The 24349-nt window shown below is 39.3% G+C and overlaps 1 protein-coding gene across 1 annotated transcript in view; it reads left to right on the top strand.

Annotated features, from left to right (window-relative positions):
* Positions 1–1907: 1907 nt before the first annotated feature.
* ATP13A5 (ATPase 13A5) overlaps positions 1908–24349 on the top strand; it is a 99406-nt gene continuing 76964 nt past the window's right edge. The window contains exons 1-5 of the mRNA XM_006200950.4: positions 1908–2049; positions 18153–18326; positions 19170–19316; positions 19554–19624; positions 19730–19810. Of these exons, the coding sequence (XP_006201012.2) occupies positions 1987–2049; positions 18153–18326; positions 19170–19316; positions 19554–19624; positions 19730–19810 (536 nt within the window). The 5' untranslated portion in view covers positions 1908–1986. The remainder of the gene's footprint in view (positions 2050–18152; positions 18327–19169; positions 19317–19553; positions 19625–19729; positions 19811–24349) is intronic.

The raw sequence follows: 24349 nt of genomic DNA, 5'->3' as shown, positions 1-24349 counted from the left end.
CAGGAGGTAGGGTTTAAAGCAGATGTGATTATTTCCCCTGCAGAACCCATCCTCTGATGGCAGAAGCAAGTGCTCGATACTTAGAGAGCTTCCGGATTATCTAAGGCAAAATTTAACCTGATGATTTCATTCTGTGTGGTGAATAGGCTGAACGTCAGCATGAATACTTCAGGGGCCAGGAAGCTCATTACCTCCAAGGCTCATTTGTGAACAGTTGTGATTATTAGAAGACTTGATGTGGAACAGAAAGAATGTTTATTCATCAGTTGAAAGGAGCTAAAGCCTTGGGTCTTGTCTGGAAGACAAAGTTTTGTTTTGTTTTTTTCCTCCCATACAAAAACAATAAATACATACACATATATACATCACCCAAAGATGGAGCAGCCAGTTTGACTCTGTTTATGAGCAAGCACACCGCTGTTTACACTCCATCCTCAGTGCTTAACACAACCCCCCATCTCATTCCCTCGATCCTGAAGTCTTACTGTGATATCCCTTGATATCCCAAATAAGCTATGTTTTCTCACCTCTCTTGAACCTTTTCATACATTCTCTTCTCCTATTCTCTGGCTTAGAATGTGTCCACCATCTGCCACTATCCCCTGTTCCTCCTGCCTGGTTAACTTGTGCTCGTCTTTGAGATGTCAGCATAGATGTCCTTCCTTCGGGAAGCTGTTCTTATCCCATCAAGTCTGAGTTCAATGTCCTTCCTACTGAAGAGGCTGCTCACTTGGCCATCTCTCCTAGGCAACTGTACACTCTCTCAGGGTAGTGACTCTCCTTTTCACCACTGAGTCCCAGGGGCCCAGCACAATGTCCGGAATATCTGTTGTTCAACATATAATTGCAGAGTAAAGTTGAACAGAGTTGCAATGAGTGTTGTATTTTGTATTTTGGGGCTGTAACAGAAACCACAAACAACAGTGGCTTTATGAAGAACATTTAGTTGTATGTTTAATGAGGCCTCTAGAGCTAGGTAGTCCCTAGCTTAGTTCTGTGGCTTCAGGGAATCATAAGGATCTGAGCCTTTTTATTCTTTTCTCCACCTTCATCAACATGGTGATTTTCATCTTTCTCATGATCTAAAGATGGTTGTCATGCTCCAAGCATTGCATCCTCACATATCATTTTTTCAAGGGAAGAAGAAAGTGAAGGAAACAAGAGCGTTCTCTCTCTTTGTCAATAAGACATCCTTTCCCAGGAGACTTCTGCTCCCGGCTGTGTCTCCCTCACATTGCGCTGCTGAGCACGGGGTCACATGCCCCCTCGAAGACACGTGGTGACTCATCCTTGGTGCTGTCATCTGAAGTCATGCTGCTGAGTCAAAGCAGGTGCTAGAGTTGGGCTTTTTTCAAACATCACCTTAGAGCCTTATATCAACTCTCTCCTTATTGTTGACACATGGCATGTTGGAAACCTGAAATTCAGATTTTAAGTGATTTGTCCAGGGTCATCAGTAGATCAGGGATTAGAATTCAGATTTTCTTGATTCTAAAATGATCCCTCCATTCCCTGTCACGAACCAAACACCCTTCCTTCAATTTTCCTTGTCACTCCCCAATATGCCCATTATTTTTCCAAAGTCTGTGTGGTTTTTACTCATCTCTCACTGGTTGGCCTTTTTGTCTCAGATGTTTGGCAAAGGGTCCAATCCCATTCTTTGGCTGAGACATTTATGGACAGCACATGAAATTATTTATCTTCCTAGTTCAACAACTTAAGTCTGCAGGTACTCACATCTAGCTCAGCACATAAATACTAAGAATTTTTAAGAAAAAAAAAAAGAGGTTAGATTAACAGACCAATCCCGTGACTAAGGAAAGTATTTCCTCTCTCTCCTTTGTTAGACTAATAGGTAAGGCGTGTGCTAAGAGGTTTTTAAAAGCACCTGGGGACAGCAATGACAAGTAGTGATTGTTCCGAGTTCACCTGATCCCCGGTGGTTTTGACATTTCCCCAAAGAATTAGCCGACAGGACCAGTTTAGATGGAGGAGAAAAGTTGGAAGGACCATCGGGCTGTGCTCAACCCAGGAGAAGAGAATGAACTGGTGAGTCTTCTTTTCTTTTCGTTATAGTCTCCTCATGCCTGCGGCTGTGGGCAGGGGTTCCTTGGGATGGGACTGGCTTTAGGACCTGGAGAGATTTAGGTCTGCTACGGCTCCTTGAAAAGCACAAGGCACAATTTTCTGCTGGGGGAAGCTACAGGGGCGAGAAAGTTGTGTCTTCTAGATGATGGTGTTCTTGTCTCCTGAATTATTGGACCCGTGACGCTCCCTCCTCAAACACTTTGCCGAGTAATCGGGGTACATGTCTACGGGGTACTCACTGAGGTGTGCCCCCTTATCATCTGGCACTCCATGCAATTCCACAAGTTCAGGCAAAAACTGAAGCTCTTTTTTTTTTAAATTAAAAAAGGTTCTTAGTGTATCTGCATAACTTAGAGTCAAAATGCTTTGGGCTGAAATCATGCCTTATAAAAACATGGAGAGATTATAAGCACCAAGTCCTAGAGAAGGAATAGAGCATGGCCTGGGATTTAGGACTTAGTGAAAACAAACAAAAAAAAGTTCTCACTTCTCCGATTCTTTTCCTACTGCCCCTTCCACCAAACATGTAAATCTTGAAAAAATAGTCATTAAAAGCTTGAAAACGCCTACAGTGTCTATTTGGTGCCAAGGAGTTTACATTTATTATTTGATTCTGAGGACTCCGGGAAGGAATTAATCCTAGTCCATAGAAAAGAAACCTGAGACTTGGGAGGTTAAGTAACTTGCCCAAGGCCCTCAGCCTGCCAGGAAGGGGCTGGGAAGCCAGTGCACCCTTTCCCCCTCCACACCCAGCGCTGTTTACACTGCTGGGGTGTCTCCAGTTGGGCAATGAGAAAGGGAGACAAAGAGAGAGGGGGGGCACCGGAGGGCACAAAGGAACCCGGAGGACGTGGTTCCTAGATCAGGAGGGAGTCAGTTTCCTGCCTGATGTTCCCAGTTCCCAGCGAGATCTGCGGGAAATCCAGACCCACTCTCTCCCCACCTGCCCGCGTTTGCTAACCGATGGAAAATAGGTGATTTCACTTAGACCTGTCTGTCCAACAAGGCAGCCACTGGCTACATGTGGTTTTAGAAAAGGAGTTGATGCCAGTTGAAATGTGCTATAGTGCAAAATACACACAGGAGTTTGAAGACTTAGTTTAAAAATGTGTAAAATCTCTCAATAATTTTTATTGAAATGACAATGTTTGGGATACGTTGGGTTAAATAAAACATTAGGAAAGTTAATTTCATCTGCTGCCTTTTACTTCTTTAATGTGGCTGCTGGGAAATTTAAATTCCAAAAGGGGCTTTTGGGGGACTTGCCTTACCGAACCCCACTGACCTTGACAGTGATACAGTGCTCTGAAATCCTCGGACTGAGGGGAGGCAAAGAGTTAAGCCCCACTCACCTGTGTTCTCCACCCAGCGCCTCTGTGCCAGTTCTGATGGTTTTTTTCAATGTGCGGATGAGCGTGCGGGAAACCCTGGCTGCTTTTTATTTTCCCTCCAGCCAAGTGCTGTGTTTGTAAAGCTTAGAGCCTGGTGTTTCCATTCTCTCCATTACAAAGAGGGCGTGGGTATCAAAGGATTAGGTGCGAGGTCAGGTGCCACGGTTGTCTTCATTTTTGTTGACGACCAAGTAATTCCAGAGCAATCCAGCAAGAAGCTCTGTGAGGACTCCCACGAGGCTTGCCTCGCCGTCGTGGCATGGGCATGCGGGGGACGGGGAGTGGCTTTAGACCTCTCTCTCCTTCCCAGTAGATCTTACTCGGGAGCCTGGGCAGAGATCGCAGATGCACATCTTACTCTGGCCAGATCAGGAAATTGGATGAGGTAGGTAGGCCTTGGGGCACAGGGCTGACCTAGATACACGGGCTGAGAGCAAGCCGCCCCTACCTCTGGGCAACTGCCATCCTGTAAGTCACAGGCTCACTGCTGACAGATCTTTCAGTTTGAAAGGGAAGCTGGAAATCTGTATGCTTATGTGAAATAGCCTTCTTATAAATTTTGGAATTTTTTTTTAAGATAATCAGTAGGCCAAACTCCACTGGGGTCTGGTCTAGTCCCAGGCTTTGGGGGCTGTCGGTCTGTGACATTACAACCTCTTTCCACTTGCTCTTCTTTTCCAGAAGGTTCCCCATGGCCCAATCTGACTTCTATTTACGGTCATCACTTCATGTGAACTAGCACAGTGATTGTGTGAGAGGATTTGAGGACAAATGACCTCCATGGATGGAGAGGGCCTGTGAGATTATCCACTGCAGTCTTGGGTCATTTTGCTGAGCCCACCGCAGATATCAGGCAAGATCTAAGGCCTGGCAGGAGCCTCCAGAGTTGAACCTTGCTGTCATGTCTCCTGCATTCTGGTCCCTACTCCTCCAGGAAGGGAGCAGCTAATATTTCCTGTGCCCGCTCGATGCTGGGTGCTTGACAAGCAATATTTCACATCACCCTCTCAGCAGCCCACATGATCGATACCCTCACTGTACTGGCCCTCACTGTCCTCCCCCACATCCTCCCTCCACTCCCCACCCTCCTCACTCCTACCTGGCTCCAGTCGTCTCTTTTTCCTCCACTTGTCTTTTTCCTCAAAGAATTTCCTTTTTTTCTACTCCAGTGTTTCACCAGCCGCTCCATTCATGGTCAGCTTTTCTTATATTCTCTTGAGAACCCAGTTTCACAAACAGCCCAGAGCATCCTTCACAACACCAGACCCTCAATGAGCCTGGAGCCTTTGGGCTGTACAGCGCAGTGCCTAATGGGAATGGGAGCTGTTCTCAGGCAGACTTGGGTTTGAATTCTGGTCCTGCCGGGTGACGTATTTCACGTCGCTGAGTCCTTTGTAAAGTGGGGATAGTAATACTTACCATTCAGAATCAAGGTGAGGATTCAATGAGGAAAGACAGCCTTTTCCAAAATAAAATCCAAAGCGTTTTATTACATAAAAGTCTCTCTTTTCTCCCCAGCAATTAGGTTTGAGAAATACTAGATGAAACAGGTAGGCGGATAACAGCAGGGCCTGTCAGAGCCTTTGGTCTACCTTGCACTCTCTAACAGGGGCACTGCAGTGTGCTCTGTTTCACGTGTATCCATGGAAGCCTTCCTCGCGTGTGTGCGTGCGCACGTGTGTGCGTGCAGATTCCTTCATGACTACTGCTCCATGCAACCACCATAGGAAAGGCTGGGATGTTCTCAATCAATGGTTGGTATCATTTTAGCCTTATTATTACTCCTCTAGGAGAAAAAAGTCATATATCTCACCTCTGCCAGGCACACTATGTGCACCGTGGCCTCTGTTTCAGCATCCTCTCTGGACACACTTGCATTTACTTTCTGGAGACAGTCTTGATTCTGCCCCCGAGACAGGAGAGCTGCTTTGTTCACATCAGTTGCCAAGTCCAATCATTCCATCCGTGCACCGCCTCTGCACAGATACCCACCACGCTAGAGTAAAATTACAAGTGGGAGCAGCCCCAGAAGGCACGGTGGCTGCTGGGTGTGCAGGACACGGGTCCGATGGGAGGGCACTTCCCTTCATGGTAACTTTTTCCTGGGAAACAGTGCAGGAGCCCTGGACTTCAGACAGCAGATCCTAGTCAAGGCTCCCCTGCTGACCGTGTGGCTATGGACAACTTTTTGGACCTGGCTGGTTGCCTGAGAATGACATCACTGGCCCCTCTGACTCACAAAGTTCACGAGGGTCACGTAAGAAATGGGGAAAGTGCTATGAAAACATAAAGGGTCAATTTGCATGGAGTCAGGAGTTGTGCACTTTAAAAATGAATATTAATATCGACGTGCAGCGAGATTGATGTTGACGCTGTTTCCATTGTCTCTGAGGAAGCCTGGGGAGGGGTAACTTTTTGAGGTCTACCATTCCAAAAGCAGGGTCTGAAGAGCTGGTAAGAAAAATCAGGAATTTTGAACATCTGAGTTCTTTTAAACACTGTCATGTACTCCTCATTTTCCATGAAAGGACAAACAAACCAAACCAAAACTCAAGGGACTAAAACTGAAAATTTAAAAGTGAGCCTTACTGTCTCTTTCCTGTGTTTAGTCACTATTTGAATTAACGGCTTGGATAAAGGCAAGTTTATCTAATCCTCAACTGATACCTCACCATGAGGGAGAGAGAACAATATAAGTGACAGAATCCAGATTCAAAAAGTTTTCTAGGCTGGATTGTAGGGGAGAAATTGGCAAAATGGAGTGTAACAGGCCTCAGTATTGAGTTTTTAAGTTATTATCAAAAGACAAAATGAGGTTTTCAAAGACTTGGTCTTAGTAGCTATGCATGAAAAAGTGCTTCATTTTGTAACTGGATTTTAGTTGCCATATATATGATATAACCATAAAAAATTAGTCCTTAGATATCTTGTTAAAGTCTGTTCTGCAGAAGAGAAGAAATAAGTTATAATTTATATAAGAACTGTTTAAACTATAATTTATATAAAAACTGTTTAAACTATATAAGAACCATTTAAAAGACATTGGGAATAGTCCCCCAAAGATCGGTTATGGTAGTTACATGCCAGTAGTCTAGAGGCTGATGTGGAGAGCAGAGTAGAAGTTGGCAGAGCTCAGCCTGATTTATTTTCCTTATGAAAGCCCTTCCAAACATCTGTGGTGGTAGAATCATAACATAACGCCTCTCTGATGAGCTTTGCCTTTGTACAGTCCCCTCCGGTCGAGTGTGGGCAGCACTCATAAATATAATGAGCTTTATAATTCCTGTAATTGGGTTATGTTGCATGGCAAAAAGGGATTTACAAATAATAGATGCTATAGAGGGTGTGGAGGAAAGGGAACCCTCCTACTCTGTTGGTGTGCATGTAAATTGGTGCAGCTGCTGTGGAAAACAGTATAGAGGTTCCTTAAAAAACAAAAAGTAGAGGCACCATATGATCCAGCAATCCCTTTCCTGGGTATATATCCCCAAAAGATGAAAACTCTAATTCGAAAATATATATGCACCCCAATGTTCATAGCAGCACTATTTACAACCCAAGTGCCCATCAACAGATGACCGGCTTAAGAAGATGTGGTGTGTGTATATATATATAAAATATATGAATATATAATAATAGTAATATATTATATATTATAGTAATATATTACTATAATAATATTAATAATATATAATATATATATATTACTCAACCATGGAAAAGAATGAAACATTGCCATTTGCAGCAACATGATTGGACGTAGAGAATATTATACTAAATGAAATAAGCCAGACTGAGAAAGACAAGTATTATATGATATCACTTATATGTGGAATCCAAAAAATAATACAAATGAATCTGTGTACAAAACAGAAACAGACTCACAGACATAAAACAAACTTACAATTACCAAAGGGGGAGAAGGAGGGAGGGACAAATTAAGAGTATAGGATTAACAGATCTAACTACTATACATAAAATAGATAAGCGACAAGGATTTACTGTATAGCATAGGGAATTATATTCAAGATCTTGCAATAACGTATAATAAAATATAATCTGAAAAAAATAACTGAATCACTTTTCTGTACATCTGAAACAAACACAATATTGTAAATCAACTATACTTCAATTTAAAAAAAAAAAGGGAGAGTTTCTGGATGGGCCTGACCTAATCAGGTGAGCCCAGGAAAGAAACTGGGCCCTTCCTGAAGTCATAGAGATTCAAAGCATGAGAGGGATTTGATGCCAGGGAGGTTTTCTGTTGCATCTTTGAAGACAGATGTTTCAGTGTGGCAAGGAGCTCTAAAGGTTCTCTAATACCTGAGAACTGAGAGTAGCTTCTGGCTGACAACCAGCAAGATAATGGGGACTTCTGTTTTAAAATTACAAGCAACTGAATCCTACCAACAACAACATGATCTTGAAAGAGATCTTTGATCTCCAGAAGGAGCACAGCCCAGACAACACCTCATTTGTTTCTTGTGAGGCATTGAGCAGAGGACCCAGCTAACCAGACCTAACCCACAGGAACTGTGAGACAGTAAATCTGGGTTATTTCAAGCCACTTGTTATGCAGCAATAGAAAACGAATACACCATCACAGCTGTCCAGCAAGCAAAGGTGCAGCCCTGGCAGGTAGTAAGTAGCCTATCTTAAGCAGACAATAGATGCTCATCTGTGAAGGATGGTATACAGCTATTTTTCCCAAGAGAGAAATTTGAACCAAATTATTCCTGAGACACCCCTGCTGTTTAGCAATGCTCTTATTCTACAGATAACTTTTAACAGAACATGCCATGTTGTCCCATGCCTTTGCTGTAGGGCAAATTTTGGTTCCAGAAATGGTCCTGCTAATCAGCCCACGCCTCTCATTACCTTTAGATGTACACTTAATGCTCTCTTGCCATTAGCCTCATCAAACAAAGGTCCTTAGCTGCACTTTTACTTCCGAGAAGACCACGTGGTAGCACTTTTGCTGTAGTGATGCTAGCTGACTTTATGGGCATGCGTACAGCTAAGAGTAACAAGATGTTCATCTCTTTGGTACTGGGCTTTGATTCACACTTCTAAAGAGTGGATGGCCAACAAAATCCTACTGTATAGCACAGGGAACTATATAAAGTGTCTTGTAATAATTTATAATAAAAAATACGAAAAAGAATATGTGTATATATGAACCACTATGCTGTATACCCAGAAACTAACACAACAGAGTAAACTGACTATACTTCAATAATAAAGAGTGAATGGCCTTTCTTACTTCAGAAAGAAAGCATTAGAGGAACATTTAATAGGTTAAACTATTTCCATAATTATTTTGAACTTCTTCAAGATTCAGTTTCTTTGATCTACAAATAATGATGACATAAAAATTATTAATAATAATACTTATTTCAAAAAGTAATCATGTCTGTTTCATAGGATTGTCGTGAGGATTAAATGGCAGCTAAGTAAACGTCCGGAAAGGATCATTCTTATTGTCAAATGTAGACAAAAGTGAAAGGACTCAAGACATTTTATCCTTACTCAAAAGGCACTGCATGACATGAATGTGGGGCAAAATATGGGGAACTATAATTAACAGTGCTTGGCAGCTAGTGATAACTAACACAAATCACTGCATGTGGCCAAATCAAACTAGCAATAGACAATTGAGGGACAATAACCAATAACATGATTCATTACCTAGAGACAATATTATCCTAGCATTAAAGAAAAGAACCTTGAAACATGGCAGAGTTCAAGATAAGAGAGCTGAGCTTTAAGAATGTCCTCCCATTTAACACATAAAAGAACACAATTTGGCATGTCCAGATAAAGACAACAAAGGAGAGATTGTGAATAATGAATAGAAACTCGGTGCAGGAATTGTTGTTAAAAAAAAAAAAGAAGAAGATAAAACATGATGAATTCTAGCTTCATAAAAGAACATAGAGATATTATCTCCTTGGCCATGATTCAATGGACTAAAAGTCTGAGGCCTACACAGAAAAAGCTAACTTACTCTAAGTCTGTTGGAACATTGTTACTAGAAGAAGAGCCTGACAGGTCACAGCAAAAAACTGGTGTTGCCACCCACAGAAGAGAACTGCAGTCCTGAGAGTTATTTAGGTTGTGTCTGGTTGAGTAAAGAAGTTTGTTAACTTTGTGCTGTAAGAATCTCGTTTGAATAAGTGAAAGCGTTATTAACTGCAACCCACAAGCCCTGTTCCAAAACATTTGAATCAGCACTTTGCACGTTATGCAAAGTAGTGGGTATGCAACAAATATTTCAGATGGAGAAACACAAGTATAGTGAATGTAAGAATAAGAGAATTTACAAAGACTCAAAAAGACCTGTTCACAAGACCTGTGGTTCATAAATGCTAGTGCTCCAGACATGATAAAAATTCTGGAAAAAGACAAGGAGACCCCAAGGGATGGTTCCATAAGACTAAGAGGATCCCACCAAAAGCAATTTGGAGAAGAAAAACCATGTTTAGGTGAAGCTGCACCCTGTATTTCTCCTTTCCTAAGGAATATGGCCATTCTTAGTTCTGTCTCTGATAGCAGCTGTCAGAACTACCTCTAAAGAAAAGAAAAAAAATGATTTTAAAAGGGTCCTTTAAGTGCTAGTACTTCATATATATTTTCATTTAATCCCTATGAGCTAGTTACTCAGATACCCATTTACAGCTGAGGAAATTGAGGCTCGGTTAAGTAACATACAGAAGGTCACATTATAAGCAACAGAAGGAGGATGCTCTATCACACTGTTTACCTCCTATAGAAGTGAAGGATGATTGTACTGGCTCGTGTGTGTGCGCACTGGTGTGTGTAGTTGCTACATCTAGCTAATTTTGTAATCAATTAGGTGTTTATCTTAAAGCCTTTCTCCCTTCCTCAAAAGACTAGGAATAGACTTACCATATGACCCAATAAGCCCACTCCTGGGCATATATCCAGAAGGAACCCTAATCCAAAAAGACACCAGCACCCCAATGTTCACAGCAGCACTATTTACAACAGCCAAGTCATGGAAACAGCCTAAATGTCCACTGACAGATGACTGGATAAAGAAGCTGTAGTATATTTATACAATGGAATACTATTCAGCCATAAAAATGACAACATAACGCCATTTGCAGCAACATGGATGTCCCTGGAGAACGTTATTCTGAGTGAAGTAAGCCAGAAGGAGAAAGAAAAATACCCTATTATATCACTCATATGTGGAATCTAGGAAGAAGAAGAAGAAGAAGAAGAAGAAGAAGAAGAAGAAGAAGAAGAAGAAGAAGAAGAAGAAGAAGAAGAAGAAGAAGAAGAAGAAGAAGAAGAAGAAGAAGAAGAAGAAGAAGAAGAAGAAGAAGAAGAAGAAGAAGAAGAAGAAGAAGAAGAAGAAGAAGAAGAAGAAGAAGAAGAAGGAGGAGGAGGAGGAGGAGGAGGAGGAAGAGGAGGAGGAGGAGGAAGACAAACGAACTTAAATATAAAACAGAAACAAACTCATAGACATAGAATACTAACTTGTGGTTGCCAGGGGGGAGGAGGGGTGGGAAGGGATGGACTGGGAGTCTGAAATTTATAGATACTGACATATATGTAGATAAACAAGTTTATATTGTATAGCACAGGGAATATATACAAGATCTTGTGGTAGCTCATAGTGAAAAAGAATGTGGAATGAAAACATGTGTATTCATGTATGACTGAAAAATTGTGCTCTACACCGGAAATTGACACTATAACTCAATAAAATAAAAATAAAAAATTTAAATAAATAAGTAAATATATAAATAAATAGATAAATATTTTTTTAAAAAAAGCCTTTCTCCCAGTTTCATGTATTACAAAGTGAGCAGTTTCTTTTTGGCCTGCATTTGACTTCAATTTTGACAATTTGTGCTCTATGGGAAAAGCAAAAATTCCATTTAAGCCACTGGATCAATCACTTTTAGAAACACAACTTATGATTTTGGCAAATCACATTTAGTTCTGAATATTGCCTGTGGTCAAAACATTTCACAGTGAGTCCAATGGAACTAGTCACTTTTAATCTACTGAAATTTTGATCTGTAAATTACCCAAGCTAATATTTACTCTCAACAGAGATGGAGTGTTCAGAATGTTTCAGGAACAGTGTTAAATGCTTTGCATGCATTAACTCATCAGCTTTTCACAATCCTAGAAATAGTTAATGTTATTATTCCCATTTATGAAGGAGGAAATTGAGTCATCAGAAGTAAAGTGGATCACCCAAGGTCATATATCTGGTCAAGTTGTAGAGGCACAATTTGAACTTGGTTTTCTCATGCCATATCCCCAGCTTTTAACTGTGACATCAGACTACTTTCATTGCATTTTACAACCAGCCATATTTTTTCACATGAGGAATCTAAATTTCAGTAAATGAAATCCTTTACCCAGATCACATTAACTTGTAAGTGATGGAGCAAGAAACAGAAGTGGGAGCTTCTAGGAGGCAACGGGGTGGGGTATAAAGAACAGAGGCTCTGCAGACAATCCTGGATAGGGTTCTAAATTGTGACCTTAGGCAATGACCTCTGTCAAAAGATATGCACATATTTCAATTATTCCTAATCCAAGCTACTTCTGTAATCTGCGCCTAGGAAAAAGACCATTAAGGCTGTGCTACTGCTTATGGTATCTGGAATACAGAATTCTAGTGGGGAAGAAAAAAGTGAAGGAATATCACTGCTCTGAGACTCAGGTCCATGTGAAGATGGACACAACCTCTGTGCTATTCGACTCCACTAATAGGTGGCAGATCTGGGGTCCTCACCCCATGGAATACTGCCCGTTTCCCTGGCCAACCATGATTCAGTAAATTGCAACTCCAAACTGAAATCGTCACCGCTTTCCTCCTCTGACTGAATTTGTTACCAAACCACCTGCTAACACTGACTGGGGGCTTCCTTTGTGCTCAACACCTTACACTTCTTGTTCAGTATTCACAACTATTCTTCCAGGGGTGTGCTATTAATATCCCCTAAGTACAGACATGGAAACTGTGACTTACAGAAGCTAAACCCTAAATAGGTGGCAAAACTTACTTTACTGCAAGGAGTCACATATAATGGGTTCAAGATTCTGAACCCATTATCTTTACAAGACCTCTGGATTCTATTCATCTTCCTCTTAGGGCACACACATTGTTCCAGGCTCCCTCCACTACCCTGCATTTCTTAGTGGATTTTGCCAGAAGTGAATCAATATTTAGAAGAAATCTGAGGACTTTTACTGCATCAGAAGAATAATCATTTAGAACAATTAAACTATACTTGAGGTTAATTGTTCAAAATGGAAACGTGACAAACTCGAAATCACATAAACATTGGCAAGCAGATTGGGAGTAGATTGAAAGGATGCCAGATAAAGTAGAGATTTGATTCTTTTAGCTGAAACCTCAAATCCCATATCTAGCTGCATAAACTCTGGGAAAACTAAGAAATGATAGAAAGGAATTTTACCAAGTTTTATGAGGCCAGTTTATCAAGTAAGCAAACACATTGCTTCTACTCATCTCTGCTCTTGGAGCTACACATTTCTGAAAGTTACTCTGACACTTACAAGCTCTTTAATATCTATCCATCATCTATCTCTCTATCTGTCTGTCATTTATTCATCTACTATCTATCTACTTACCTCGTTTTTAACAGATAAGGAAGAAAACTGTTGATATTTTGATTGAGCTGTCCCCAGCCACAAATGGCGTCTTTCACAGAATTTTTTCTTGGTTATTAGGAATGTGGTTTCATCTCTGCTCCAGTGTATGTTAGCACTTCCCAATCATCCACACTAGGAGGCAGCTATTGTTTTCCCAGGTCACCAAACTGCCTATTTCCCATATAAATCCCTTCTTTTTTTCTCATAGAAATCCCTTTCTTTTTTCATTCCTTTCTCAAATTTTGCTGCCATCATCTCTTTCTCAGTGCAATCCTATTAAAGTAATTAAGGTAACTTCCACCTACTTGGAACAGTGTCTAATAAAAACAATTCACATATATAAATACAGTGGTGTCCGTAAAAGTGCACTGATCTTAAGTGTACTTCAATGACTTCTATCACCAGTTAGTTAAATGGGATTGCTAATGACTAATCCTCAAACTGAATATACTTCTCCATTTATTTAGATCTTTGCTCTCAGCAATAATATGTAGTTTTTAACTTAGAAGTCTTTCACAATTTTGTTAGAACTATTACAAGGTAATTGATTTTTTTTTCCCTTGATGGTACTTATTACAAATAATGTTTAACTTTATTCTCAAATTGTTCATTACCAGTACATACAAATACAGATCATTTTTCTATATTGACTGTATATGTAGAAATCCATATATTTTCTATATTGATCCAGCAGCCTTGATAAATTCACTTATTAATTCTAATAATTTGTACATTCTTTTGACTTTATGTACATAATCACATTGTCTGCTCATAGAGTTTTACTTCTTTTCCCCCCAACTTTTTTGAGATATAATTGACATAACATTTTGTAAGTTTAAGATATACAACATGTTGACTAGATATACTTGAATATTGTAAAATGATTACCACCATAGTGTTAGCTAAATCCTCCATCACCTCATGTAATTACCACTTTTTTTGTATGTGTGGTGAGAACATTTAAGACCTACTCACTTATCAACTTGCAAGTATATAATACAGTATTGTTACTTTTCATTTTCCAATTATTTTAAACTTTATTTCTTGTTCTTGCCTTATTACACTGGTTAAGATGGTTAAGACTTCTAGTACTATAGTGGATATTAGTGGTGATTGTTGATAATCTTATTTTGCTTGTGATCTCAAGAGGGAAGTTGTTCAATATTTCATCGTTAAGCATGATGCTAGCTGAAAGATGTTCCTATCTATCACTAGTTTGCTGAGAGGTTTCTTTCTTTTTTTAAAAAAAATGGTGTTCAGTTTTATGAAAGTTTCTCTGTATCTATTGAGATCACCTTATGATTTGCCTCCTGAATGTTAACATACCAAAATACAGTGATTTACATTGATTGATTTTCAAATCTTTGTAATCCCAGAATAAACTCCATTTAGTAATAATGCATTGCCTTTTTCATATATCACTGATTTGGTTAAATAGTGTATTTCAAGATTATTCCATCCATGTTTCTGACAGATCTTAGCCTATAATTTTCCTTTCCTGTAACATACCTATCAGAGTATCTGAATGTGCTGGCCTTGTAAAGCTCATTAGGAGCATTCCCACCTCCTCTATTTTTAAAAGAGTTTGTGAAAGATTGATATCACTTCTACCTTAAATATTTGAAAAGATTCACAAGCCATTTGAGCTTGAAGTTTTGTTTTATTTTTGTTTTCGTTTTTTTGTAGAAAGGCTTTTAGTTACACATTAATTTTCTTTAATAACCATAAAAACATTCATATTTATTTGAGCTTATCAATTTTATTAACCTTTCAGAGTACAAATTTGGCATTATTGAGTTTCTCTATGGTACGTCTGCTTTCTATTTTATTCATTTGTTTTCTTTATTATTTCCTTCCTTATGTGTTAAAATCTCTAATGAGAGTGAATTTAAGTTCTATCAATTTTTCTTTATAAATTTTGAAATCACGTTTATAGGTGCACAAAAATTTAAGATTGTTACGTCTCTCTGTTGAGCGGATCTTTTAGCTTATGAAATGTCTTTCTTTTTCTCATAATACTTCTTTCCTTAAAGTCTGTTTTGTCTGATATTAATATAGCTATGCTGATTTTCTTTCATTAGTCTTCGCATGCTGTATTTTCCCCTTCTTTATCCTTTTAATCTCTCTGCTTCTTTATATTTATATAAGGTGTGTCTCTTGTATACAGCATATAGTGGACTTTCTTTTATTATCCAGTCTGACAATCTTTGCTTTGAATCATAGAATTAGGGCTATTTACATTTAAAGTAATTACTGATATTGAGTGAAAGTTTATAATGTTATTTGTTTTCCATCTATTCTGTCTATTCTTTGTTCTTTTCTTCACTTTACGCTATATAGTATAATGTCCCATAGCCTCCACATTGACTTCATACATTTTGTTTTTAATGGCTCCACAATAGCCAATTGTTTTGACTCACATCTTATTGAACCATTAACTATCATTTATTTCTTCTAATAACTTCACTATTACAGATAATGCTGCACTGAATATCTTTATATACATCACTTTCCACTTTCTGTATTATTTCCTTAGGTTATATTTTTGAGTATGGAATTACTCATTCAAGGGATAGAAATATCTTTATAACTTTTAATACAATTAGTCACCTTATTTTCCCCAAAGAACTATTCCAATTTATAAGGTTATTAGCAGTCAGTAGCTACAGTAATTTCATTGCAGTCATGATAGCATTGTGAGTTCCTTTTTTAATTAAAAAAAATTGTTGTATAGAAAAGAACAGAAGGGGAACCAGAATTATGATTACCAATGTCATTGCTGTGTGTAAGTAAACAGAAAAATGGGGAATCATTTATAAACATTCTCATTTCAGCTACAAGCTGGACTAAAATTCCAAACCATTCAGTTTCTATTTTGCATACACTTGGGCTTTGGCAATAAGCCTTTGTAAATAACTTACGAAGATAATGCATATTAATGACATAATATGTGAACTGGCATATACTTTTTATTTAAGTCTAATAAACCTGTAATTCACAAATAAAACCAAAACAGGTTTACAAAACTAGAGGAAAGATATGAAGAGAGAAAGGAGATCCAACTGAAAATATGCTTAAAATCACACTGAACATGTTTCTAAGTTACATTTAAATCTTATCATGAGTAATCTCCAAACAGAATGGCTGCATCACTCAACTTAATGATCATTTTTTTCCCCAGGTGATAGTGCTCAGGAACAGTGGGAAGGAGCTCTTAACATTGTCATTACTTTGCTGAGCACTGAAGGTGACATCATCTCATTTGAGCACAAGTACCCTGTAAGGCACATATTTCTAATTGGTAGAAGAGTAAATTGGGATTCTCTAGATGTGAAATGATTTGCCTAAGGTCACATAGTTGATAACTAGCAGAGTGGTGACTCAAACGTATGTCTTTGCTTCTTGAGCCTGTGACCTTTTCAATACGTCTAAGGATTACTTTCAACAACTGTTAATTAAAATCTTGATCTACCACAGAGTTCTTTATTAGAAAATACTAATGAAAATGATCACATTGAAAATGAAAAATTTTCCATAGAACTAAGCCGAGAGATTTATTATTACATGATCTAAACTGGCATAAAGTTCAGGCGATTCCATCACTTAAAGTGTTATAGAAACTCAGTAAAAACCTCTATCCTTAGGGTATATTTTTGAGTGTGGAATTACTGATTCAAAGGGTAGAGTAACAATGTCGTTCATATTCAAGAGCCCTCTGGGTCATCTAAATACACTAAAACTCCTATTTTTGACATTTAAAAAACAATACTATGAATTTATTTCATTGTAGAAGATGGAAACTATAAATTAGATTTAATTAAGCAAATTGCCTATTTGTCTTCCCCTAAAACCACATCCACATCTCAAGTCTTAACTCATAACAAATGTTAACTAATCTATTATTAGAACTGGAAATATTTTCAGCAGGTAAATCTCAGGGTAAATACCTGTAAGTTGTCTTTTGGAAGTCTTTCATGCCCACAGATAATCTCTTAATTTATATCATCCTACTGTGTTACAAAGTAGTACACTTACACTTTCAATCCTCCTCAATCATATATTATAAAACAAATCTGAATCTGAATAAAGGAAGATATGTAAGTATGTGCTCAGCCATAAAAAACAAGAAAACAATGCCATTTGCTGCAACATGGATGGACCTGGAGATCATCATTCTAAGTGAAGTAAGCCGGGAAGAGAAACAAAAATACCTTATGATATCATTCATATGTGGACTCTAAGAAAAAAAGGAAGAAAAAGAAACAAATGAGCTTATCTATAAGACAGAAACAGACTCACAGACATAGAAAATAAACTTCTGGTTACGGGGGTAAAACGGGTGGGAAGGGATAAATTGGGAACTGGAGATTTGCAAATACTAACTACTATATATCAAATAGGTAAACAACAAATTTCTTTTGTATAGCACAGGGGACTATATTCAGTATCATGTAGTAACCTATAATGAAAAAGAATATGAAAATGAATATATGTATGTATATGTCTGATTGAAACACTATGCTGTACACCAGAAATGGACACAACATTGTAAACTGACTATAATTCAATTTAAAAAAAGATATTTAAGTATGGGTCATATCAGTCATAATTTTATCTTCCTCCAGGAAATTCATATTATATTCATATACTAGTATATATTCATATACTTTTTTAAAAACCTCATATCTAAAGTAAATCTGGTCCAAAACGTGAGGTATTTTATAAAAATCTGAGGTGATGCTTACCAGTATTTGGAACCAGATAAGTCTGCCCACTCCTTGCTCCTCCTGTCTGACGTTTTAGTCCCACATGTCAGGGTAGCAAAATGGGTCCTTCCTTCTTTTTGTATGCTATCAGCTGACAGCTGTAAGCAATCAATCTGATTCAACCAGCCAAAACCAGATTTCTCCACCAGCCAACACCCCTGCCTCTAAAGTTTGTGTCTTGGAACAAAACGCTGTGTTTATGTGGGCGGAAAAAAAGATTGATCTTTTATTTAATCTCCAGGAGGTGTTTGGTTACCAGACCCAAAATCTACGCAGAGCCCTCTGCCTCCTAACTTCCGTGCTGACGTGTGGAGCCCTTCTGCTGGTGTTCTACTGGAAGCCCCAGTGGAGGGTGTGGGCCTCCTGCATCCCGTGCCCCTTGCAAGAAGCAGACACTGTTTTGCTAAGGACAACGGTGCGTACCCTTCTGTGTCACATCTATGCCACACCTTGTGACTGGCCAGCATTCCAGAGTGGATCTCCCTCTATTTGAAAGTTTCCTGGGGGGAAGGTATAGCTCAGTGGTAGAGGATGTGCTTAGCATGCATCAAGTCCTGGGTTCAATCCCCAGTACCTCCATTAAAAATAAATATTAAAATAAATATTTAAATAAGCCTAATTATCCCCCCCTCCAAAAAAAAAAAAGAGTTTCCCTGTCTCCAAATAAAAGATGGGAAAACCATCTCTGCTATCTATTTCCCATCTCTTATTTTGACCCAGGAACGGACAGTTCCTCCACGTCAGCCTGGAGAAATTTCTACCCTGACAGGCTAATCGTGAGCGCTCTTCGCCATTGCCCTAGCAGGGTTGTCAGTGTTGTAGCTCTTAAAGACACAACACGGGAATGTTTGTTCAAATTTTCCAAAAATATGTATTTTGAGGGAAATTATATAGTTTAAACATCTAGATGTCAATTTAAGATAGCCAGAAACTCTTCTGGTTTCAAACTGTCTCGCAAAGTGTATCTTTTTCCTTATTCCCTAGTATAGGGGTTCTCAAATTTTAGTGCAAATCAGAATTACCTGGCGGGCTCCTTAAAACTCAGACTGCTGGCCCCACCCCCAGAATATGTGATTCAGTAGTTTTGGGGTGAGGCTGAGAATCTGCATTTCCAGCAAGTTCCGAGAGAATGTTGATGCTGCTTTCTTGTAGCCCAAACTTTGGGAACCACTGGTCTAGCACTTGGTAGGTACTTGGTTGACTGAGGGCTTTATTGAATAACACTGGAGAATATCATGGGCTGGACTGTCTTCTCTAGGATGAATTTCAAAGATATACAAGGAAGAAGGTAATCTGCCTCTACTTATCGACGCTGAAGTTCCCTATAAGCAAGAACCCAGAGGAACCTGTGGTGGCTGACCGCCACTCTGTCATAAACCAAGCCGTATTAAAGCCAGAATTAAAAGTAAGTGATTTTAAGAGTGCAATGTTATGGCATGTCTTTGCTAATAATAATAATAAAATAATAATAATAATAATAATAATAATGTATTTATTAAATGGAAGTTCTGAAAATCTGGGAATTACAGCCTTGTCTCAAGGAACGTGAGAGCCACGTGGGGACCTGGATTAAACAACCCTCACGTCCCCTGATGGGCTTTACTCTGTGGTGACATCTGTTCTGTCACATTTGTAATTGCAGCTGCGTTGTATCCAAGTGCAGAAAATCAGGTATGTTTGGGACAACTTGGAGAAGAGGTTTCAGAAAGTTGGGTAAGTCCAAGTTTTTTCTCAGTGCTCATCGGGATACAAGGGAGGAACAGCGATTGGTTGAGTAGCATGAACTGAAGTGCGGTTCCTGTCCTGACCACACCCTAGGTTGCTGGAAGATAGCAACTCCTGCTATGACATCCATCACACGTTTGGGTTGGGTCTGACCAGTGAAGAACAAGAGGTCAGGTAGGTTTTTGTGGTACTCCCCGAGTAAACTCCGCCAGCAGAACTGAAATTTCAAATAGCTTATGATCAGTGAATTGTTGACGTGATGCTTCATCAACTTCAATAACCCCAGTTCATTTACCAGCATCAGAGAGATAGTCTTCAATTATTCTCATCTTAGACAAGCTTATTAAAGAGAAAAGAGTAACAAAATTTTATCAAATTACATTGGATCTTTTCTCTCAGGACTGTAGAGCAGTATTGTCTGTGTTGTCTTTTTTCTTTCCTTAAAAAAACTTGAGTCATTTCATAAACGGCAGCATCTTAATTCTCTAAATCCTCGGAGAGACAGAAAGACAATATAATGGCTGCATCTTACTATGGAGAACCAGCCCTGGAGATGAGAATTTTGTCTGTTCAGTTAATTGTGTTATTCACCACTGTATTTACAGCACCTAGCACAGTGCCCAATTCATGGTAGAAACTCAATAGACATTTGTGGAAGGAATGAATAAATAAATGCATTCATTGATCCGTTACCCAAACTCCTCAAATATTTCAGGCATTTTGCAAGGCGGTAGGGAGCTAAGGATAAATAAGACTTAGTCATAATCCCAGAGACATCGACTGGCTAGTGGGAAAGAGAGACAAGGGTAAGTGATGCAATTGTGAGAACTATAGATGCACACAGATTAGGGAGTAATGGTGTAATAGTAGCACAGGAAATAGACTACTCATTAACTCATGTGATCTAGAGTCCCTGCTTCTGTCATCTACAAGTTTGAAATGATAAATCCTAGTGAGTCTGCAAGTCAACCATCGCAAGACTTCCCAAGAATCTTATGAATCACCTTCATCTCTTGCCCAATTTTAGGACAAGAAGAAGGATCTGCCTGACCTTCTTCACAGTTAGTGAAAAATACAAATTCTCAAGCTAAGAAGCAATCTGGTACTTAAAAGACAGGCTCTTGGGTCCTATTCCATAATTCTGATTTAGTGGGTAGAAACGAGGGGGAGTGGTGAGAGAAGAAATTCTGCATTTTTAGCAAGCACCCCCATGATTTGTATTCACACCAGGCCTGAGAGTTACTGATCTGTTATTGTTTTCAAGTTTTTCCTCTGAACACTATGAAAAATGAACCAGGCATCTAGACGATGACAGTATTACAAAGTGCCTTAGAAATGGTATCATTATATAACATTTCAGATGCAATGCTTAATACATTGAAACAGAAAAAGTTTTCGAAGTCATTAAAAACATATTGGTTTAATAACATTAAGCACAAGACATTGAAAGGATTGATTGATTTAGAAACAGAGTTGATAAATGTAGGTATACTCTGCCTAGGAAACCATTTCCACAGGAAAGATTTCCCATCAGTGTAGCCACCTCATGTTTGTTCTTATATCTCAAGTGCCAAGCTTTAATAAGCATCATACACAATTAAATTTAAATCCGGCCCACACAATAAAGAACTTGACAATCTAATAAGCAAGACAAAGGGTATAGTTTCCCAAATATGAAGAATAGAGGGGATAATCTACTTAGAAACATGAAGTCATGTTTTATTTTGTGAGTTTTTCTATTTGGAGAGTAAAGAGAGTAAGTAGAATGTGGAACCTCTCCCTCCTGCACCCAGTCTTCCTCCTTGTATTTTAGTGGAAGACTGAAGACTTTTTTCAAAAATTTAATGTGATTGATTAGTTGGTTGAGTAATATCTTACCAATTTCCTCAATGAATTTGAGCTTGCTGGCATGAAAAGCAAGGACCCAATATAAGAAATAAAGGAAGGGAAATACATAAAAAACCTCTAATTATGAAAAGCCACAAGAGTATAAATATATCCTCTTTTAGGCTTCCTAGCAGCCGAAGAGAAAATGCACAGATGTATGTAATTCTCATTTTTCTGTTGCAAAAAGCAAATTAAGGCATCAAGAGTGATAACTTGTCCCTTAAACCACCAGAGGGCATCAGGAAGAAAGCAGGCAAATTATTCCAGAGGTTCCCTGCCACATAATATTTGTCTTTCTCTTTCTGGCTTACTTCACTTAAAATGACAATATCCAGGACCATCCATGTTGCTGCAAATGGCATTATTTCATTCTTTTTTATGGCTGAATAGTATTCCAGTGTGTGTGTGTGTGTGTGTGTGTGTGTGTGTGTGTGTGTATCACAACTTCTTTATCCAGTCATTTGCTGATGAACATTTAGGTTGCTTCCATGTCTGGCTATTGTATATAGTGCTACCAAGAATATTGGGGTGCATGTGTCTTTTTGAATTAGAGTTCCCTCCAGATATATGCTCAGGAGTGGGATTGCTGGATCATAAGGTAATTTTAAGTTTTTTAAGGAACCTTCATACTGTTTTCCATAATGGCTGCACTAAACTATTTTCCTACCAACATTGTAGGAGAGTTGCCTTTTCTCTACACCCGCTCCAGCATATATCCTTTGTGGACTTCTGAATGATGGCCATTCTCACTGGTGTGAGGTGATACCTCAGTGTATTAGGACAGTTTGGGGGTGACTCTTCATCTTCTTTCCACTCAGCCCACCCTGCTCCTGCCTCTTTTGTTTAGCCTCCTGAAAACAGAAGGGGAACTTTCTGGCAGTACAAGTCCAGGTACCTCCTGACTGGGGATAGGTTCCAGACCAGCCAGCTTGCTGGTAACCCAGAACTCGGGAAGGAAAAAAGTGTCGATGGATATGGTTTGCCAATTTCTATGATGGGAATGATCCAACTATGGCTGATTTCAATGCGACGTCGCTGACCATGGAGCTGTGAAGAGGTGCTCACATTTAGCTCAGTGATTCCACAGGACCAAACTTAATTCTCAACGCTTGTCACACCATGGGGCAAAAGGCATGTCTTTTGTTATGAGAAGACAGAAATCATCTGGGCGACAAACAGCAGAGGAGGGTGGATTTTCCATCAATGCTAAGCTCCAAGCTGGTGGAGGCTGTTGCAGAAGAAGAGAAAAAAAGAAGCAAGAGGAAGGCAGTGTCGACTAAAATAAATGTGAAGCCTAAAAGTTAAGAGTCATGTTTTATTTGGCAGGAGGACTCGAGCCAGGATGACAGCCTCTCAGATCACTCTGAGGGACGGCTCCCAAGAGGTAGGGGAGGAGCTAGGATATATAGGAGCTTTACAACAAAGTCCAGGTAGCTGGAACAATAAAAGATTACTTGTTATCTAAAGAAAACCAGGCATCTCAAGTTAAAGAATTTAGTGCTTTTCTTTGTATGGGAGGAAGCAAACATTTGGGCTCACTGAATTCATTCCTTTTACAAGCACTTAGCTATCTAGTACCTGTATCTTATCCTTTTTTATTCTGAGTCCCCTCAGGGTGCACCATTGTGAGTGGCTGCAGAGGCCGGGCTGCAGGCTTGTCTTCCCTGGGGTGTGGCGCGGCTGATGACTTGATGGCTTCAGCATTCTTTGTTTACTTATACTGTTTGCAGTATTTTTCCTTTCACAGCAGGAAAGAGAGAAAGAGATTCGGGCTTCTGTGAAACCCTCTTCTCTTTCTCCTCAAGTCTTGTGGGGAGCAGAAGTCAGAAAAGAAGTCATGGCTATGTACTGTGGCACTTATCCCCTTGGAAAGCTGCAGCCCTAGAAAATAGCCCAAATGCAGACGCTCGCCCATCAGATCAATTCTTTGGAAAAGAGCTAGGAAGGGTGGGTTGAAGTAGAGGAGTCTGGCTTCACTCATTCTTCTGGAAACCAATAAGTTTGTCTCAAATCTTAGCATCTGATTAGAAGTCAATAACTTATTTTAAAATATAACCCTTGGTTCTATGGCTCTGGGGCCACTGAAAGTATAAAGTCATTTAACTCCAATGCCTTGTTTCGGAGCAAAACCTTATGGCAGCACGAGTTAGCCTGAGTCCTGGGTCTCCCTGGTGAGATTCTGCCTGGGATTTCTCCCCCCACCCCAACCCCCACCCAGAAACCCTCCTGCTCCTCTACTTTTTGCATCTTCCTGTCTGGGAATGCTCTGGGCACTTCCCCCCAAAAGCTGACCGGAAGTGCCTCACTTAGCTCACATGTACAACATGAAATCCTACAAGAGTCTGATTTTCTCTGAGGCTATCTGAAAATGTGCTTTAGGGAGTGAAAGAAATGGACAGGTCACAGGTGAGGACTGATATGAAAACTAAAATGACTTTGTCATTTGTAAATCGAGTCTTCTCTATATAAATGTTTCATCAAAGTATAGAAGCAGTTTCAAGCACTGTTAAAATAGGGATTTTTCTCCGAGAAAGCGATTTCTCAAAACATGCGAACTTTGTTATTATTATTTAATGTGAGGGCTCTAAGACCAGCATACCTGTTACATTCTGCAAACCCCAGCAACTGGATGCCATTTCCAGGCATCTGAAAATTTCTTAGGTCTCCCTTCCTTTATAAAGTGGGTGCATTAGGGGAGTGAAAGACTAACTAGCAGAATCACCTGGGGACTTTTTTCAAACTCTAATAAACCTGCTCCCTAAAAATTCCAAAATTCATGGAAGTGGGTCATGCCAGAACCCCCTGGCTTAGCATTAACTGTTTGGA

Source organism: Vicugna pacos, chromosome 1 (assembly GCF_048564905.1).
Source record: "Vicugna pacos chromosome 1, VicPac4, whole genome shotgun sequence".
Taxonomy (NCBI): Eukaryota; Metazoa; Chordata; class Mammalia; order Artiodactyla; family Camelidae; genus Vicugna; species Vicugna pacos.
The sequence above is the reverse complement of the archived record's forward strand: the minus strand, read 5'-3'. Positions and strand labels throughout refer to the sequence as shown.